This window comes from Cyrtonyx montezumae, unplaced genomic scaffold (genome assembly GCF_038088225.1).
Source record: "Cyrtonyx montezumae isolate F1298 unplaced genomic scaffold, pur_monq_1.0 scaffold_13, whole genome shotgun sequence".
Taxonomy (NCBI): domain Eukaryota; kingdom Metazoa; phylum Chordata; class Aves; order Galliformes; family Odontophoridae; genus Cyrtonyx; species Cyrtonyx montezumae.
Window position 1 is genome coordinate 3,122,804 of NW_027071859.1, and position 20,254 is coordinate 3,143,057.

Genomic DNA, 20,254 nt, shown 5'->3' on the forward strand with positions numbered 1-20,254 from the left:
CTGTGCACTGCTAAGTGTAAGTTATACTCACCCTGCCCTTGGTAACAGCCTGAGCATGTCCTGATTGCCACACAACTGCTCCTGTCAAAGTTGCTGAAAGCTGTGCTGGAGATGAGTAGCTGGTATCTTTTGGGAGTTTTCAGTCCTGCTGACATACAGGTCCTATCCTGCCATGAAGAAATGGAGAGCACTGGGAAACAAGTCAACATGTGGACATCCAAGCCTAATGACTTCAGCATGCAGCAGCTGGGATACAATAAGATGACTGCACTTAGGCCTCTGCTTCTGGGACAGTGTGTGCTATTTGAAGGACACATATAACCTACTGTGTCACAACTTCTAATAGTCTAATTAATAATATCAGTTTAATTCACCATGTACAGCATGCAATAATGTTTCTTTCAGGGCAGCAATGGCTTTGTATGCTCTGTTTGTCTGTTTGTCCTGCCTACTGGCTACCAGGAAAAGCTGGACATCCTAAGGGAGAAGGAACTATGCTGCCTCTTTGGCTTTACCTTGTCTTGTCCATCAGGCAGCAGATTTCCATATTTAATAGTGCTAATTGTACTAATTGACGTTCCAAGAAAAATCTGACTGCTGAGACACAGAATACTTCCTGTGATTGGAGGTGGGTGGAAAGAATTTAAGCTGTACTCCTTTCAAAGCTCTGGTTGAATTCAGGGTTTATCAGAACAATAAGAACTTAGTGTAACACGTGAAAAGGAAGAGCAAAACCCACAAGTGATGAGGGACACAAAAGAGAAACTAGATTTTATGGTGGCTGTGGTCCACGACAGAGTGGGTGAGTGTGTTCTCTGCCCTTTTATCCTGGAGACAGGCTGGAAAGAAAGAAGCATTCAAAGCCAGGGGGTAGACTGGAGAAGAAAGCTGTCAGGAACATGTGATGCTATTTCTGAGGCCAGACAACAGTTAAGGAGAACAACTCTCAAAGGTTACGACAGAGAATCAAGGGAGCATTCACTCCAGTGTGAAAGCATGCTCTATAAGGCAAAATTTATAATGGCATGGACTTTAAGAAATAGTTTGTCTCTTCAAAGGGGTGCTGTTATCTTTAGTCTAATTAAGAGACAGCATCCCCATCACTTCCCTGAGAGTAAAACATCTGGTGTAGTGGTCCTGGTGCCATGTCCTTCCACATCACTGCTAAGCAGAAATCACCTTGCTGCTGGTAACAAGCCAGTCAGATTTGTAGGTTTTATGCTTACACTTGCATGTCCTTCCACCCAAGCCTCATTTCTACCATTTTTCAAGATCAGTAAATAGAAGATGGGTAAGAGATGGTAATTTCTCCCCTACTGCGTGTTACATGTCTCAAACCTTCTGTATTTTCCAAAAGAGATGCTCTTCCTCAACTAGCTCCATGCCAGTATTGAGCTCCTTTATGAAAGCACCAAAGAGGCTATTTGAAGTCTTTCCCGTGCATTTTATAGACTGCGGATGTGGCCTTGCTGTTAATGTGTTAATTGATCAAAGCCCAAATTCTGAAATGCTCTGATATTTCCAGAACTCACTGGTTTAAAGCACTGCTTTCTGAAACCCTTAGTGGAGCAGAGAGGAATATCCACTGTTCCCATTAAATTAGTGTCATAAAGTTTTAATTGATATTAAAGAGACATCATTATTAAAGGGAGAATTACATAAATTAAGATGTAAATTATGACAAGGAGGCTCTTATCACGAGATAATCAAAGATAATCACACCCCTGGGGTGTGGGAAGAAACAAGGCACAGCTGAGTGCCTCTAAATCTCTTAACAAGTACAGCATCAGAGTTCTACCGTGGATCCTGAGAAGCAAAAACAAAGACATCACTCTTTCATCTCTGAGAGAAATTCACTGTGTCACTGGGCCACTACAGGACTGGACAGGAGAGACCAGGATTGTGTCTGAACCATGTGCTTCCAGCAGAGTTACAGCAGAAGTATCCTCCTGCAAGGTACTGAAGAAAACTCATTTAGAACTCTTTTTCTTCCAGTCGCAGAGAAAATTAAATTCATAAAAAGCTGCAGAAACCTGAGCAAGTGCAAAAAAGAACTCAAAATCACAAACAAGCCGCCATGGCCAGTGTTAGCTAAAATTTCATCATCAACTGTGTTATTAATCTGTTAACAAGCTGGTAGCACCCAAAGGACTTTGTCTGGCTGCCCGAAGAAATAATAGAAGATTGTATTTATTACACTAAAAATTGTTCTATTTTGGTGGCATTGTCAATTCCCAAGTAAATAAGCAGTACTGTGTGTTCCCAGTGACGGTTTGAGGGAGAAGAGGAAACTAGAATGTTGACTGGAAAAGAAATCAAACCTTCCATTCTCCACTCTCAAATCTGAACTCAGATTAACTAAGCTGAACTAAGCTGAACTCAGTTGTGTGTGACTAAATAGTGCATGCATGTTATTGCAAAAGGTTTAAAAGAATTTTTGTTAGAAGTTCTTGTTTAAATAAAAACTCCTATTTCACCAGAAGATTCTGTTTCTGTGAATGAACGTGCTTCTATCTTACCACAGTCCTCCAGATTATAATGAAACAGAAGTATGATTTTGAAATTTTTTGGATTATAGACCTTCACATTATCGTATCATAGAATGCACTGGGTTGGAAGGGACCTTTAAGCCCATCCAGCCCCAACCCCTGCCATGGGCTGGCTGCTTCCCAGCAGCTCAGGCTGCCCAGGGCCCATCCATGGCCTTGAGCACCTCCAGGGATGGGGCATCCATAACCTCTCTGGGTTTTTTTCTTTTTTTACTTCTAAATGCCTTTTTATTAAAAAAAAAAATGCATAAATATGCATTACAACACATAATATTCCCACGTTTCAAAATTCAAAGAGAAAAATCCCAGACCTTGTTTCAAGCCTTTCTGAGAAATCTTCAAAACTTCCGTGCCAAAAATGAAAAGGAGCTTTGAGAAAATAAGTGCTGATGGCAGAATGCAAACTGCACTTTACTAACAGCTGATGTTTATTCAGCTCCACCATCAGCTGGTAGGAAAGGAGTGCCTGAGCAATGATACAGGATCCAGCTGATCAAATGTTATTTCTCTGCTGCTGCTGCCAGCAGAAGCAACCAAACCCTTGGTTCCAGCAGTCTGGCAGAGCAGCACTGATGCTGCACGTTTCTCAAACTCCTCCTGAAGCTGCATCTATGCCTTTGTTTCTCCTTACAGCCAATTCAAAAGCCAAAAATGACATAAGCAGGGGCTGCCCTTCAGATTGCTCCTTTATTTCTCCATTTTGCAGCTTGTGCAACTTCAGTGCTTACCTTTTGCCCGATGTGTCCAACTAAAACACTATTAGCTACTGTAGTGTTTCCCAGGCTTTCAATGATGTCAATGCCAAAGTCTGTGCAAGCATAGATCTGGAAATCTTGGAGTTCAAGGTTGCTGCTTCTGAAGATCTATACGAAAACATAACAAAGGAATAGAATGGATAATTAAAGAAGAGCGTGGTTCATAACCACACTTTTCTAATAGTACAGTGAAAAAGGGGAGAGTGCAGAATGATTTTGTATTTATTTGAGGATTTTCCCTCCATTTCTGATTTTAGCTTTCAATTAATAATGCAAAAACCTTTGAATTCAGCCAATCTGCTTTCCATTAAAGAACATTATGAAATAAAACCAGAAAATTCAAAGAATTAGTAACCAACAGGTTAAAAATGCACTAAATATCACGTTCTAAGTACTGGAAGGAATAATAGGATAAAGAATTAAAATTTAGAGCAGGAAGATGCCTTGAAAACAACCAAAGGTTGTCAGCTAATAGCTAGAATAATGTTCCTAGAGGAAGCCCAAGGAAAGCAGCAAAATAAACAGTCACTACTGTGTGACATACAGAGGGATCACAGAAGAAAAGTGCAAAACATCCCTTTGTTTCATTTATTTTCACACAAATAAGCTTTTCCACAAAGAGTCCGTCAGTTCAATACACATAAATATTGGAATATTGGACTCCTTCAAAGGAAGAGCCAAGGGATGTATGAGACTGGAAAATACGCCTAGCAGAGAAACACTTGGAACATCTTTTTTTTTTTTAAAGGCCACAGCCCCTGAGTACCAGGATGGGAAGAAAGTGTTAGATAATAATTTGTTTTGTCTTGTTTTTCATGTTTTGTTTGTTTGCTTTTGCTCCGTTTTGTTTTGCTCTTTGTTTTTAACAAATTAACCCAGTGAGCTGCGACAGCTAAACAAATTCACAGACAAAAGGACACATTTTACAACAAGGATGGAAAAATTCCCATGGAAACCGTTAACCCTACAAAAATAAAACAACTTCCACCAACCTCAGTCTTTACAAACAGAGGAGATTCAAACTCGACATAAGGAAGAAGTTGCTTACAACAAGGGTAGTAAAGCACTGGTGCAGGCTGCCCAGAGAGGTGGTGGTGCCCCGTTCCTGCAGACACCCCAGGTGGATGGGGCTCTGAGCACTGATGGAGCTGTGGGTGCCCCTGCTCATTGCAGGGAGCTGGATCAGATGGCCCATAAGGGCCCCTCTAAGGATGCTGTGATTCTGTGACTACCTCACATCCACTGGGAGGATCTTTTTGGCTGTCCTCTAAGTGATGGACGTATATTAGGTGGTTAGATAGGCCAACAGGGCTGTAAGAGATAGTAATGCTGTGTATAATGCTGGTATATACACTGATATATAAGGAGAGATCACACAAATCATGTCTGGCTTCATTACCAAAACAGGGACCTCCAGCTGAAAGCCAAGGACACAAAGCTACGAGAGGTCCTAGAGCAGCTGTGGCCTAACTGCAGCCTGAAAAGGCAAAGTCATTACAGAGATGATACAAAGATGAAATAGCATTTCACAGGGGACAGCTGGGACAAACACACCTGGACTCCACCTTGGCTGCTCCAGACGGTGAAGCTGTTGAACTGAACGGGGCTGTTTGGGCTGTCTGGCAAATATTCTGGGTACACAAGCAACCCACATCTGTTTAGGAAAGAAAGCAAAGGAAACAGTTTCCTTACAGCACCTATATCCATTCCTAGATTTTCCTCTTTGTCATTTTGATATCTTAGGTCTCATATCCATAACAGCTGTCTTCATGAGACTGCATCGTTTATTCCAGGTTCAGAGACAGCAGTATTTATTTCTGGCATCTCTGGAGAGCTTACTTGAAATTGCAAGTATTTTCAGAAGTAGACATGGTAGGGCTAAGAATCAAGACACAGTGCCACTGGCACTCACTCACTGCAAAACCCCCCCATCATGCTCAGGAGCTTCCAACCAGTGCTGGCTTCAGGTTACTCCTAAGTGAACCTGGGTGGATTAAGCCCTTTCTCCTTGAACTTCCTTTTAAACAATTTGGAGTAAACTCCAAAGCACATGAGTCCTGGAAGCAGTGCTTGGTTTGACATTCTCAGAGGTTTCAAAGCCAGATTATTAACCAGATTTCTTCAGATCTCAAGTGGCTCCGTCCACTTTTGACACAACGGCATTTTTTAACCATGGTCTCTGTTTTAGAGAAGCACAGGAAAAAGCTCTACTGAACAGCTGCTGCTAGATACTAGAAGAACAAACACTGGATGTAATAGTGGAAATAAACCAGCATCTTTAGGCCTGGACTTAGTCTCCATTTCAATCTATTTAATCAGAGGCTAAACTCTAAGAGCTGAGTGTTCATGTTGCTATCCTACAAAGCATCTAGAGGTAAGAAATGCCACCCCAGGTCATGGAAGCCAGCATTGTATCTCTACCATTGGCCTTCAATACATGTTGAAAGTGCAATGTAAGAATGAAATTGCTTATCTGCTCTCTTGCATGCCATTCTTTTCTGCTCAAACTGCCTGAAATACTAACTTTAATCTCAACACATGAGTACAAGTGTGTGCTCTGCTGTTAAATGGGTGATGAAAGAATATGCTAAATGTGGCACTATAAACTAGATAGAGGTGCTTGCTGACAGCACAGGAAAGCACAGTAAGTTAACAAATTGAGCTTGTGAATGAAGAAGAAAGGAATATATTGAAACTACTAGGAAATCACTCGCAGCCAGACCATGAAGAATAGCCCCAGCTACACACCAGGCCATCACGGGCTCTGCTTAGCTATTGAGCTAAGACAACAAAAAGCAAGAAAGAAAGCCCTTAGAGGGGTGCAAAACTGAAAAACAAATAACTGCAACAACAAAATCCTGAAGGAAGGGACAAGGCATTCTCTGTTCATTGCCGCAGTTACAGTTAGTGCTACCATGCACTGAAGGGAAGTCTCTTCAACCAAATGTCCCCCAGTACCTCGTGCAGGAGTAGGCTGTGTTCTCACTGAAGGACTGGAGAGACATTTTGGACGGTCCTTCAGGAGAGAGATGAAAGAAATACCCATACCCAGCAGCACACACGGTGTTGCCCTGCAGAGAAACACACACAGTTGTGAAAAATATTAACACAAACTTCTAGAAATTAAAATGCAAGACAAATAAATGAACAAATAAATTGGGTTGGCCAAACAACTGGAACTGATGACAGCAGAATGGTATTGCTGCAATTCTTCAAGATGTAGTTAAGAGGAAAAAAAAAACAATGGTGTGGAAAACTTCTTGAAGTCCTTTGTAAGTAGGAAGGCCTTGTCATGAAATCAAGGTGAATAACAAACGACTCTGTTTTATTGATTTACTTCCAAGTCTACATCTTTCTTATGCCTCTTAAAGTAATTATAGCCAAAGAAAATAACAGTGACACTTAAAAACTGAGATTCTGATAAGGCAAGACAAACCAAAGAACTGTGTCTTCATGATATGTCTAAACAGTTAAACTCATTCAGATCTGTGACTTCATTTAGATTGTTTTTACACGTTAAGTGAATAACCATGGGAAGATAATGTGACCAGAGAACCACAGAATGGTATGGGCTGGGGATGGAAGAGACCTTAATGACCTTCCAATTCCAACCTGTGCCATGGGCTGACTGCCTCCACGAGATGAGTCGGCCCAGTGCCCCATGCAGCCTGACCTTGGGCACCCACAGCTTCTCTAACCGATACATGCAGCGTGGGAAACAAGCAGTACGAGTTAGAAACCATGGTATAATGAGAGAAGTGGGAAACCTGACTTCCAGTGAAGACTGAAAAAAAGGACTTGTTGAGTTCCTCAGTTTCCTCTATGCCTCTTGCTCTCCCTTCTCATTTTTCAGAGGGGGTACACTCCCCTCAGCCTTTCTTTTCTTACCAGTGTACATATAGGATCCCTTCTTCACAGTTCCATACATGCCTTGGTTTTCCTGATTCCACCTCTACACATCTGGATGACATCGCTGTATTCTTCCTAAGCCACACATCCCTGCTTCCACTGCCTGTGTATTTCCTTCTTATCCCTTAGTTTGACCAGCAGGTCCCCTCTCAGCCATTCCAGTTTCTTGCCTCACCTGCTTGTTTTCACACACTGGGGGGGTGGAGAGCTCTTGTACTCACAGAGAGTTATCCTTAAATTGCTGCCAGCTCTGTTCCCTTCCTTTGTCCCTAAGCACAGCTTCCCAGGGGATCTCTTCCACTAATTCCATAAACCACTGCAAGTTTGCTCTCCTGAACTTCAGGTTCCCAACTCCACTCCTTTCCAGACCCATATTCCTCGAGATCACAAACTCAACAAGGGCATGGCTGCTGCAGCTCAGGCTGCCTCCAATCTTAACTTCTTTAATGAGCTCATCTGCACTGAGGAGCACCAGGTTCAGTAATGCTTTGTTTTGTACAGCTGCCCATTCCAGTGTCTCGACCATTACCCACACATTTTCTCTGCTCCAAGCAGAGGCAAGGGTCCAGTCTCCTTCATCTTCTGAGATGTGCTATACTTTATTGTTAAGACCATTCAATGAAGAAATTATGGAGTTGCATTCCTTGCAAACCACGAAAAAGAAGAGGTCTTCCTGGCCCTATGATCAGGAGTTTATGACTGACAGAGTCCATAGCAAGTCATTTTTGCAGGGGGAGACGCAGGGAGTTTGGAGTCCTCCTACTCCAGGGCAAAAACCTGCTCTTACCTGCTTCGTTTTGGACAGCAGCCAAACTAAGTTATTTTTGGATGGGATCCATACAGAAATTAGCTTTCATGTGCACATCTGGGCATGATCCTTCTCAACTGCCTCAAATGTGCTGCTAAAGGTCCAGGCTGGTAAACGTATGCTCCCTTTCCAGGAAATAAGACATAGGCATGTCCAGAGGGCAAGTCGTCCTGTCTACCTTTAGATAACATTAATTGCTCTCTGGAGGTATTCAGATCTCTAATGGGAGTCTAAGATGAGCTTTCTTGCAACTTCTTGCACTCACTGACCTCACAGGTCACTGGACAGTGTTAAAATATTAACAGCTCCTTGGTCCCCGATGGTCCAAATCAAAGCCAAACCTGATGACCCAGAGGTGGAAGCCTCTGAATTTCACTTTTCCCTGACCCATCCAAGTGTGCTCCCTGCAAGCCACGACTTCCTACATTTGCCAAGCAACAAAGAGATATCAGTAACCAAAGCACATCCCTCCAACCTCTGGTACAGCTGCTGCTTTTTCCGTTAAGTGCAGCCAGAGTCCCTTTTCCTTTAACAAAATGCTTCTGCAGTCCAGTCACATTATTCCCAGGATCTTTTACTTGCGACCCCAATCGTGCGTTCTGCAGATGATTCATAAGGAAAAACTGCATATTTATTCAGCCAGCTCATGGCTGGAGGGCAGGGGTTTTAGGCAAGGAGGGAATTTTGTGTGGAAATCAATTCTTTGTGGAAGTCAATATATTATGAATGTCCATGCAACCAAAATTCCAGAGAGAAATTACCTCCCTGAGCATGCCAAATACCTGGAGGTATGCACTGCAAGTCAGTAAAGTAAGTGGCTGACGTTTAAAGTGCCTCTTAACTGTACAGCCCTGCAAATGGAAATATTTCATGAATTCCTTTTAGATGACCACTGCTCAAACAGTTGACCTTAAAAGTGACATAAAAGCTCTGGAGAGCATGTCCAGCACCACTTCCCCGGATTTAAATGCCTAGTTGGTTGCAAGGACTGCCCCCAATGGACCTGCTTCAACATGCACACAATTTATAACAGCTTCCACAAAAGAGCAAAGTGGTGGGGAGCAATCAATGCCAAACAGATACAGCCCCACCTCTTTGATACTGTAGGGAATGTGGGGCTGGGCAACACTGAGCAACAAAACATCAACAGCACTGACCATCAGTCACCACTCCCACACAGAAGCATGGGTTGAACTCAGCCCTGCTCATTCTGGTAAGCTGTTTTCCAGTCTTCAACATCATGGCAAGAAAGGAGAGGGAGGCTGCTGGGTGCCTTCCTCACACCCAGGTTTTGCTTGTATAAGCTGGTGCTGAGATTTAAGGGCATTGAATGTTTACAAACAGAAAACTATGACAAAAAGTCCAAAAACACTGCACCCAAGAAAACCAAGAGAAGATAAAAAGCTGGGGGGGGGGGTTGGTGTTTTTTTTCTTTTGTTTTGCCATTTGTTTGATTTTTTTGCCTGAACACAGAAACAAAACACAGAGCATTCACTTCAGGGACAAAGCAGGCAATATCAAAGAGGGGCATCTTCTGTTCTTCTTGCTGATAAGCATTAAAAAGGCAAGAAAACAGCTTGCTAATGAAATCATGCTACGTCACCCAAAAGCGATAACCAGGGCTTCCATATTTTATTTAAAAATAAAATCACTAATCTTCTCACAACCATTCTGCATTTATGCTGTGCGAGTACAAAATTTTATCTAACACCCTGATTCACAAATGCACTTAAGAGCTTAAGCCAAATGGAAACCTGTGGGAATTGGGTCTCTGAACATCTCTGTAGGCTCAGTTTTGAGTGACTGCTGTGTCCCAATTTCATCACCATTTAGGAGACCACTGATTTGCGAGGAAATTTCAGTTCTTCAGTCACCGACACAAATTTAGACTCCTGAATAAATTGAGCTGATATGAAAATATTATCCCACTCACTGAGGAAAGCTTAACCCACCACATCCAGAGGTGCTATCACAGCCCGCACCTAGAGCTCTCTGTCTACTTCAGCTGTAATCATTGCCTGTAACTTCAAAAGCAGAAATTCAAAGATGAAAATCTGATAAATAAAATAAAATAAAGTAAAAAAATAATAGAATAAAAAAATAAAATTAAAAACAATAAAATTAAAATAATATAAATAAACTAAACCAAAACAAAAGAAATCAGCAAAATAACTAAACCCTAACAGTCTAATCTAGAGGGCAAGCTTCTGTCCTATGTCACAGCAGTCTGAAGATGAATTTTGCTCATTATATTCTTTGAACTTCAGTTAGAATTATAGCTATCCAAAAAGCAATATGCAGTTGGAGAGCCATGTGAGCAGGTAAGAAGTGCCTAACTGCGTAACACCATGATCCTGGTGCTGGACCAGCATCCTCTGGATTTAGTGATCATTATCATACTAAGAAAGTCCATTGGGCTAAGGTGCTTTGACTGGAAGAAGCTGCGACCTGTTCTCTTAGTATCCATATAAAATCAAAGAATTCTGGAATGGATTTGTTTGAAAGGAACCTTTGTGAAGTTCTAACCAGTGCCATGGGCTGGGTGCCCCCAGCTCAGGCTGCCCAAGGCCCATCTATGGCCTTGGGCACCTCCAGGGATGGAGCACCCACAGCTCTGAGCAGCAGTGCCAGGGCCTCACTGCCCTCAGAGTAAAGAATTTCTTCCTAACACCTAACCTACATCTCCCATCTTTCAGTTTAAAGTCATTCCCCCTTGTCCTATTACCATCAGACTGTAAAAAGTCAGTCCCCTCATGCTTTGTAAGCTCCCTTCAAGTACTGAAGGGCTGCAATGAGGTCTCCACAGACCTCACATCCTCTACATCTACTGAATGCTGTACTTATTGTAGAACAGTAAGCACTCCTAATAATAATAGTGAGTAATGTATTTGTGAGTAACACAGCTCTGGAGAGCAGGCTGAACCCCGATGTTCAACTGCACACCAACAGACGCAGCTTTGGGCACATCCACAAAGACACATGAACAGGGAGAGCTCAGCAAACGCACGGAAAACTCAACGGCAGTCAGTTCTCACGTACCCACAAAGATAATTGCAGCAATCCTTCACAAAAGAGGAGCCACCGGCGATCCAACAGACAGCTCCAGGGAAAGTCAGCGCGCGATAACACAGCGCTGTGTTTAGTGGAGCTGAAATTCATGTGATTCTGCCTCGTTGTTGTATTTTTTAACCATATTTGATGGTCTTAAAAATGATAAATACACCCTCGAGGGAATTGCAGGAAAGCCCTCTCCTTCTTCCTAAGTACTCCTGGCTTCAGACTCAACGTAGGAAATGTGTCGGTATCTTTTTCACCTTCAAATTTAGATGCAATCCTTTCCTCCTGGAACAGAAGCCCAGGGGGCGATTGGGTCTTCACAGATGCTTAATAATTGGTTTGGTTTCTCTGGGTTAGAAATAGGACAGGTCAGAAATATTTCTTAATGAAAATGTGCATTTGTCACAACTGAAGCTGTGGTAAGGAAGGTCAGTTTCAATGAAATTCCAGACTTGAAATAGTTGAAAAGGAAAAACGGTTTGAAATCACCGAAAAAAGCATTTTGTTTTTCTCCTCCATGAAACAAGACAAAAAAATAAATGCATTTATGAAAAGGAAACATCTCAGAATTAGCCAATGAAAAGATGTTTAGTGAGCCTAACTTTGTAGTAGGGAGATTGTTAGTCAGAAACCTGCTTAAAATGTCAATGTTTTGTCACTATTTGGAGCAACGAAACTTGCTCTATTTTCAATGCCATATTCATAGGAAAAGGAAAGCATTCTCTTTCCCAAAGCTGCGTTTGATATTGCTGAATTTTACTATGTTTATCCTCAGTTCATTAAAATTGAAATGCTTATTTTTTTAAAGACAGTGACAGAAGTAGAAAAAAATCTAGAGGATCTGCTCCTAAACCTTCTTTTTGCATTTTTTTTCTAGAGATCACTGAGTAAAATAAATGAAAATAAAGCAAAACAGATCTTTAAAAAGTATCCCAGGAAAAAAAAATCACTGGTTCACTCCCATCAAGTGCATCCTAATTTTCAGTAACCATAAATTTGTTCATGAACATTATTAAGTTTGTAATATGCTCATTTCAGCATCCCAGCACAAGCATGGGTTCTGAAAGCTCAGTCAAAAGCAAAGATTGTGTACATGATCACAGAATCATAAAGGTTGGAAAAGACCACGAAGATTATCCAGTCCAACCATCCACCTACCACCAATACTGCCCACTAACCATGTCCCTTAGTACTACATCTGCCCTCTCCTTAATCACCTCCAGGGACACTGACCACCACCTCCCTGGCAGCCTCTTCCAATGCATCACCACTCCTCCTCAGAAGAATTTTTTTCTGACATCCAACCTAACCCTCCCTTGCCATAATTTGAGTTCATCACCTCTCATCCTATTGCTGTCACCTGGGAGAAGAGGCTGACCCCCACCTAACCACAACCCCCTCCCAGGGAGCTGTAGAGAGAGGTAAGGTAAAAGTTCTGTATTTTTCTGATATTTTTGACTAGAAAAGAAATGTTATGTTCTATACCTGAATCTCTTACCTCAATGTGGTTGGTAGGAGCTCTGACATAGATCCCTGCTGGTGACAGCGACTCAATGTTGGATAAACCATCTGTTGCAGAAAGGCCAATCACGACGTTATTTCTGATTCTATTCCCCTTCTCCACGCCACTTCCTTAAAAATAAAATAATAAATAAATAGAGAAAAATAAATATATATGCCTGGACACCCCCTACAGCGCACATCAGAGAACTTGCCTGCTTTGCTGGCATGGTCCACCTGAGAATTAGCTTTGTGTGACTGTCCCTGGGTAAGTCATGGTCTCAAAAGCACTTAGAAATCTGTATTCAACACATGGCAGAAAATGGTTGTGACATGTTCAAAGACTGCCATGGCTGAACTCAGCAATGGGAAGGCTGTGTGCTTCAGAAATGCCAGAAGGCCATGAGAAAGACAGAATAGTTCTGTTCCAAGGGTTCTTCAAAGATTATCTATTCACTCTGCTACTGATCTGACCAAGACTTGCCCAGAATTGTAAATATTAAAAGTAAAAATAAAACAGAAACATTTCAGCCACAAAAAGCTTATACTCTAATCAGACACAGCTTGGAAAAAGGAATAATATAATAATAAGTAATGAATTTGAATCAGATTCTAAAACAACCACTGCAATCCTACACAGAAGTGGAGGTCCCCCACCCCCAAAAGTGAAACGTGAGAAGAAAAAGTAGAAGTGATCACTCAGCTGGCCACATGGCCCACAGTGCACCAGATCAGTATGGAAATATTAAGAAAAGTATGCATATATTCTTTTAATCTACACCATAAGGAAATGTGCCACTCAATGTCTGTTAGGACAGACCTACGTACAGGTTAACTCCAAATAATGACACATGGCCATACGTGTCTCTGGTCTGGTGGCCTGAAAGCAGAATAAAAAGTGAACCATTTCTTCCTGACCCACATCAGGAGCAAATAAAATCTATTTAGTTTTGTTCTGTCGACCTGAAATGATTTACTTTATCAGCTCTGGCTCTATCCCAGATACTGATCTCCAGTCATCACTACCCTAAATGTAAGCAACAGAAATACATAAGGGATTTTGTCTGGGGGAAGGGAGTAAACATTTTCAGTCTTTCTCAGTCTTTTGAGCCCTTCTCCATTTCTGAACAGTATCCATTTAGGAAATATTTCCTTTTCAGGTTGTGTTCACTACAAACAATGCTACTACCAGAGCATAAGCAGGGTCCTAAAGCAGTCCTTTTGACTGCCATATAGTTTTGTGAGGTGGCAAAAAAGGGTTTGGGCTTCCAAGCTGAGCCCTGGTATGTCAATTAATTCTAAGCCCAGAGCGACTTTTTATGACTGTCTTGCAAAACCCCTGAAAATAAGGGTTTTAGATGAGATCACTGAGGGAGTCCTATTGTGGAGCAGCAAACAGCCAGCTATAATAAATATTCCTTCACAGGCAACAAAATGATATATAAATTCATCCACCAGGCCCTCTGGAGCTGCTGGCAGTGAAGCCATTAAAGACATCTTGGGGATAAGGTGTATTCAGGCTGAAACTTCAGAGGAAATGTTCAGCTCAGGCCAGAGTCCTTTAAGTCAGACACATGTCCTAGCACAGGTGAGCCACGGCATCCCAGCTGGATGGAGGTCTCGTTCTGCTTCCCATGGCCTCAGGAGCTGCATATGCCAAGTCACCACATCTCTCTGCACCAGCTCTTCTCTTCTGCAAGATGTGTACAGTTGCTCTCCTTTTATGGGTCTTCTCTGTTTAATTCGTGATCTATCACATCCTATTATATTTATATATGGGATTGAGCATAGGGACTCTCTGTGTGTGTGGAACTGCAGGATCAAGACTGAGGGCTCTTTTTTAACCCCTGTTCATCCTGAAATTGGTCATTTTTCATCCTGTTTCTGACAGAAAACAAAAACCAAGCAGTATCTTAAGGGATTCAGGCAACGTGAGATCCCAGCAGAAGATGCTGCAAGTCAGGCTCCTGACAGTTAGTTCAGAGAAATATTTTGTTGCTTAACAGTTTTGTTGCTCCAAGCTCCAATTTATTTAAGTGCTAAATCCTCCGCTTAACTTTTAACATATGCTTTCACTCCATTATCTTTGATGTCAAATGACTGAAGTTAAAGGTAAGTATGCTTTTAAATGCCTCGCTGAACTGGGGTCTTAAATACTGCATAATGGTGTTCTTCCACAGAGAGATACATCAATTCCCTAAAAAGAAACTTCTTTCCATTTGTATTCAATGAAAGGTAAGGATACAGAGCAAGTGAAGACCGACCTGAAGAAACATAGAGAATAGGGCCAAACTGAAATAGTTGCTTGGAGTTGCATGAGGAATACTGAGAGATTTATTACAGATTCACTAATAAGAGAAAACGTGGAAGTTATGCAGTTAAGGATCCTTTCCTTCAAAGACATTTTCAAGGAAATTATCATCAGTAGATGTTGCTATTACGTGCAGGATAGAAACTTTGCAGCTTCACTTACCCAGTAGAAGCCCATGTCCTGAAATGTTAAAGAAGACATTACTGTCCACACTAAGGTTTGAGATCCCAGTCAGACGGAGTCCTTGGCCAAAGGAGTCCAAAACACAGCAACCACGTATGTAAGAGTCTGGAAAGAAAAGAGCTTGGATAGTTTTATATTAGCTCATACTCATTTGATGCTTTGCAGTTAAACTTTTTTTGTTTCCATGAGACTGACCAGTTGAAGCTGAAATTTGCTCATCTTTGACAACAAGTGGGCATTGCTGAGATAGCTGCAGAAGAAGAGAGGGGCTCCTAGCACAGAAACAGGCTATTTGAGGCATCTCATATTATGTGAGAGGAGGAGATCCAAGTGAAAGGATCATATAAGTGAGATATATTACGAGCTGAGGAAAGTAGAGGACTGAAGTGGGTCTGAATGTATCAGAAGGGCAGGTATCTCATACACCCTGGGTAGCCAGGCATGATGACCACCTTAGTGTCCGCCAGGATCATGACCAGGGCTGCCTTCCAACACCAGGAAGCCTAAATCCTCATTAAGTGATGAAGCTGGCATAGAGAAGACAAATCTGTGGGTTAACTGAAGGGGAAGGTCCAATCCAGAACCTTTCAAACATTATGTGAGACTATCTAACTCACTCCCATCTCCATCATTCTTCAGAAACCTCACTGCCACTTCCATAGAGATTAATTTTGTGCTTGCCAATGACCTAGTCAAAATATGTGTTCCTTAACTTCCATGTGATATAACTGAATTTTGGCTTGTGCTATGGGACATCCCTGAGTCAGCTCAAGGCTCACTCATGGTATATTGTGGCTTTCATTTCCAGAGTTAGAAGTAGCACAGCGACTCAGAGGTGTACCACAAAAATGAAATACTATTTAGGAAGGAGCTGTCAAAAGCCACAAAGGAAATAAAACAATTTAAAGGACTCCATCAAGCATCACTTGGGCTTAGTCTGTAGGTGAAGCTTTCTCACTTTTACACTCCTGTGGTGTTCACTGACTGCAGAGCTGTGCAGGCTTTTGAGAATATCTTCCCCAGCTCGTGGCAGGAAAAAGTGGATGTGTGAGATCATTCAGGTGCATTTCCAGAGCAGCTGCCTCACCTGCCATCTGAGCATTGCCAGCAATAGTCAGGGCACTGAGGTGCTGCTGAAATACTTGGCCCATGTGGCGGAACTGGACTCCCTCCATCTGCAGCAGACTCGTTGCTCCCTGGAAGGCCTCCACAATGACCACAGCTCCCAAGTCCCGAGACCCCAGCCGCCTCTCACTTCGCTTGTACAGACACCTGGAGCCACCTGGAATATAACCCAGTAGGACTTATCAGTTTCACACCTCTGTTGTGACCGTGGGACATGCAGAGTCCTTTGAGCCACCTCAAGAGGCTCATCACACTGACTCGGTGAACTCCTGTTTCCAGCAGTGATCTTAAACACATGCCCAAAGGCAAACAGCCACAGGTAAGCTTGCACGATACTCCCCCCTAAGTGCTTTCACAATTTCTCACCTCAGAGTCTGGACATTTTTAGAGGAAGGTGTATTAAAACCAGCAGGAAGCTGTGCCAGTTTTATGCTTAGGAAAGTTCCTTGTGTTCGATTTTAAATAGGCCTATGCACAGGGATGATGGATTTGACATTGATTTACCTTGGGTGAGGTTCTTGAAAAGGGGATTGGGCACGGCTGTACTGAACTGAGCTGAAATGAGAACATTTTGAAATTTCTTTAAAACTCTCTCCCTCCCAACTGCCCCCACAGACATGTGAGGAAATGTTAGTACCCACAGTCAGAAGATAAGGAAAGAAGATGATAGGGCTGCAGAACATTCCTCAGAGGTGTCCTTTCCCCAGGTCTGTGCTCAGGATATTTTGGTTCAAGGGGATTCAGGCTATGAATGTGTAAATTGGGCCTGCTTACACTCAGCAATGCTCATTTTTCTTTTAAAGATGGTGAATTAACCACAAGAAACACTGCTCACCCATCTTCTGGTGACTCCTCTGAGAAATCCTCCTATTCTTTAATGCAAATAAAAACCTCAAACAGTTAGCACATTTCAGAGACTATATTTATGAGTTCCACACAAAATGGACCATAAATCCATGAGTAATATAAGCAGTTGGCTGCTGGATATCAAATGAAGTCTTGTGTCACAGTCTGAACGCCCAAGGCATTTTATTTTTAAAGGGAGCCTCATACCTGGGTTGCCAGATAACCTAACTCTCCTTAAATTATAATCACTGTGTCGGACTGCATTTCCTCACCTGCAGGTGTAAATCAGGAAGCCATCCGTCAAATTTCATTGTGCCTTACAAATGTAAAACCAAAGGAGAATCAAGATTCCTATTGTTTCACCACTGCTACTAAGCACTACAAGAAGCCATCATCTGGTTTTGTTCCTCAGGATCCCCAAACAGTAAACAGCATCCTAATTTTTCACACTACAGAGTACAATAAGCATCAGGGTGCATTACTTTTCTTTATTCTAAAACTTGCTAAACAGTAAACACAATTAAAAATTTAATATATTATGTACACTGAAATATGTTTTCAGAAGATACTTTCTTTTCCATACCCTTAGGCTCAGGCAAAACTAAAGGGTCTTTCCCAAGATGGCTTGAAACAATAATGCGAAAATAATACATCTGAGGTATTACAGTGAAATGCACTTCAACTCCCAAGACTTCATGCTCCAATGTCAAATGATGTTTGGAAAGATAAAATCGCTTTCCTGGCACTGATACATCTCAACTTTATAAAGAAACATTTCTAACGCACAGTGATACCACAGAGTGATTTGAGAGAAGAAATTTTACTCCCAGGTATGCTCCTCACCTCTTGTGCCACCTGCTTCTGCACACTCTCTGATGTGGGAGATCCTCTCCTTCGTGACATTCCCCTGAACAACAACCCTTCTGCTAAGCAGTGCCACCACGGCAGTCACAGGCACACTTTGGCCATTCACTCTTTCCTCTCCAACGTGGTGGAAGTATCTAGGGCAAGACAAAAAAGGTACAGAAGCACCTGCAGCTGACAGATGGCAGGAATGATGTTTACTCTAAGCTTAGCTATGACCCCATCCGTCCAAATCCAACTGCAGTCCCCTTCTCACTACTGATGGCAAGAATTATCTCTATTACGTCAGCATACACGGGCTAGATATATTCTTCCTTGGTTGACAATTATTTTCTTCTTATCTCTCAAGTTCACAAATTCTCCTTATATTTTGTATGTTCACACCAACATATTTCAGCATTTGAATTTCCTTCATCTTCCCAAAACGTACAGTCAGCATCTTCCTCCAGCCCCAAATAATTTTATGAGGAAATGATGCCGTCAGCATTCATGAGTTGGGCTAACTGGAGTTATGCTGCCTTCAACACAGAGAAGATGTTTCAACACTGGGGCTCTGAGTTACAATGCAAGAAGTATAGTTTGGCCAAGGCCTCCACGCACAGACAATGAAGAGAGAATGAACAGCTGAACTAACGTTCAGTAGAAACAAAGCAGCAATATCTCAGAAGTAAAAAAGGGAAGTAATTCACTTTGAGTGTTTCGTTAATTAACTTAAGCAATTCAGTAAAGGAGGGAAGGATTTTTCTTAACAAAATCAGACATTTTTTGTGACAAAAGGCACTTACTCAAGAAAATAACTTTGCAGGAAAATTCTTAGTCAATTCTATGCCAAGGCCGCTGGACTTAGGTTTCACAAATACAGTTTCTAAATCCATGGTTATGACACAGGATTTAAACATAGAATCATAGAATAATTAGGGTTGGAAAAGAGTTCATTCAGTCCAGCCACTCACCTACCACCAAAACTGCCCTCTGAAGTACATCCCTTAGTACAGCACAGTCATACCCATTCAATATTTCATGTCTGCTAGCTTTGAGGTGAGCAAGGAACTGAAATATCTCTGACCACTTCTCTTAAAAGGATTTGTATATAGTTAATAAGTCCCACAGGACTGCAAATTCTCACCTAGACCACATTTTCTCCTGGTTTCACTTTCTACTATTGAAATCCCATTTCCTCTTGAAAAGATACCTGAGTGGTGACTTAAGGTAGAGCTCAGTGTTATTCACAGACTCAATAATGGCCACTTCTTCTTGCTGCTGTGCATCTCCAAGGCCTGTCCTTCCCACCACAATTTCATCACCAGGTTCCCAGTCAACAGGTTCCTGGAGCACTAATCGTAAGTCATTAGCAAGAGCTGATGATTTTAGGTGTGTGGAAGTTACTTTGGGCATCCAGCCTGGAAAGAAAAAAAAAAAAGAAGAAAAATTCAATCTGTATATATGTGTTTAAAAATTAAAAAAAAAAAAAAAGAGAGAGGATTTGCATGCTTGGAAAACACTGCTTCTCTTGGATCATCCCATAGTCATTCATTTCTCTCTGACACTGTTTGAGAAAAATGAGAATAATGCTACAACACGTGATTGGTGCACATGCTTTTGAATCATAAGTGTTGCATTTTCCAAATTGCATCTTCATTTCACATCTTTTCATCTTTACCAATCCCAAACAGCAGGAAAACGTGAAAAACATGTTAGGAGGGAGTCTGCTCACAGGGTAGTGGAAGCTGAGGTTCGGTTTCATTCCCCCATCTGAACGTGAGAATCACTTCTAAAGCTCCCTCTGTTACCAGCAACAGAGGAAATCATCTTCCTCCGAGTACAAAAAGTACTTCATATTATCACATTCCTCCGTCAGGTACCCAAAATGAGATGAAATGTACCCGGGCCTACAAATAACTTGCATTCACAGAAGTGTACAGTGAAAGATAAACATCACCAATTTTAAGAACTCCCAAGACTCACTGAAGATGGCTCAGCTAGCAACACCAGGTCATTTTCACACAGTCTACGTGGAGGATCCAAAGCAAAGGCTCATTTTTTGAGCACCTGCCTTGAGCATCCAATTGTGTCACACAACTCAACCTGTTGGCTGCAAAATAAGTATAGCATGCAACAAGCTTTCAAACAGCTGACCAAAAAAAAAAAAATAGATTTTAAAATGGAGTCAATTGTCCTTTTTTGCCACTTGATAGGTATGGTAGAGATTGGCAATCTGATTGGCACAGCACGAGATCATGCAATGGTGGCAATGGGATTCTGCAAATCTCTAGAAGTGCATCTCAGTCTGTTCCCAGCTGAGATCACACACAGACCTCCATGCAAAAAGCCTTCTCCACAGGTAGTC

The 20,254-nt window shown here is 41.9% G+C and overlaps 1 protein-coding gene across 1 annotated transcript in view; it reads right to left on the bottom strand.

The window, feature by feature from the left end:
- The window catches only part of PKHD1 (PKHD1 ciliary IPT domain containing fibrocystin/polyductin), a 219,744-nt gene that overhangs the window by 105,706 nt on the left and 93,784 nt on the right, over positions 1-20,254 (bottom strand). The window contains 9 exon segments of the mRNA XM_065731064.1: positions 32-167; positions 3,278-3,412; positions 4,859-4,958; positions 6,263-6,375; positions 12,577-12,710; positions 15,052-15,177; positions 16,160-16,354; positions 17,887-18,044; positions 19,100-19,307. Coding sequence (XP_065587136.1) covers positions 32-167; positions 3,278-3,412; positions 4,859-4,958; positions 6,263-6,375; positions 12,577-12,710; positions 15,052-15,177; positions 16,160-16,354; positions 17,887-18,044; positions 19,100-19,307 — 1,305 coding nt within the window.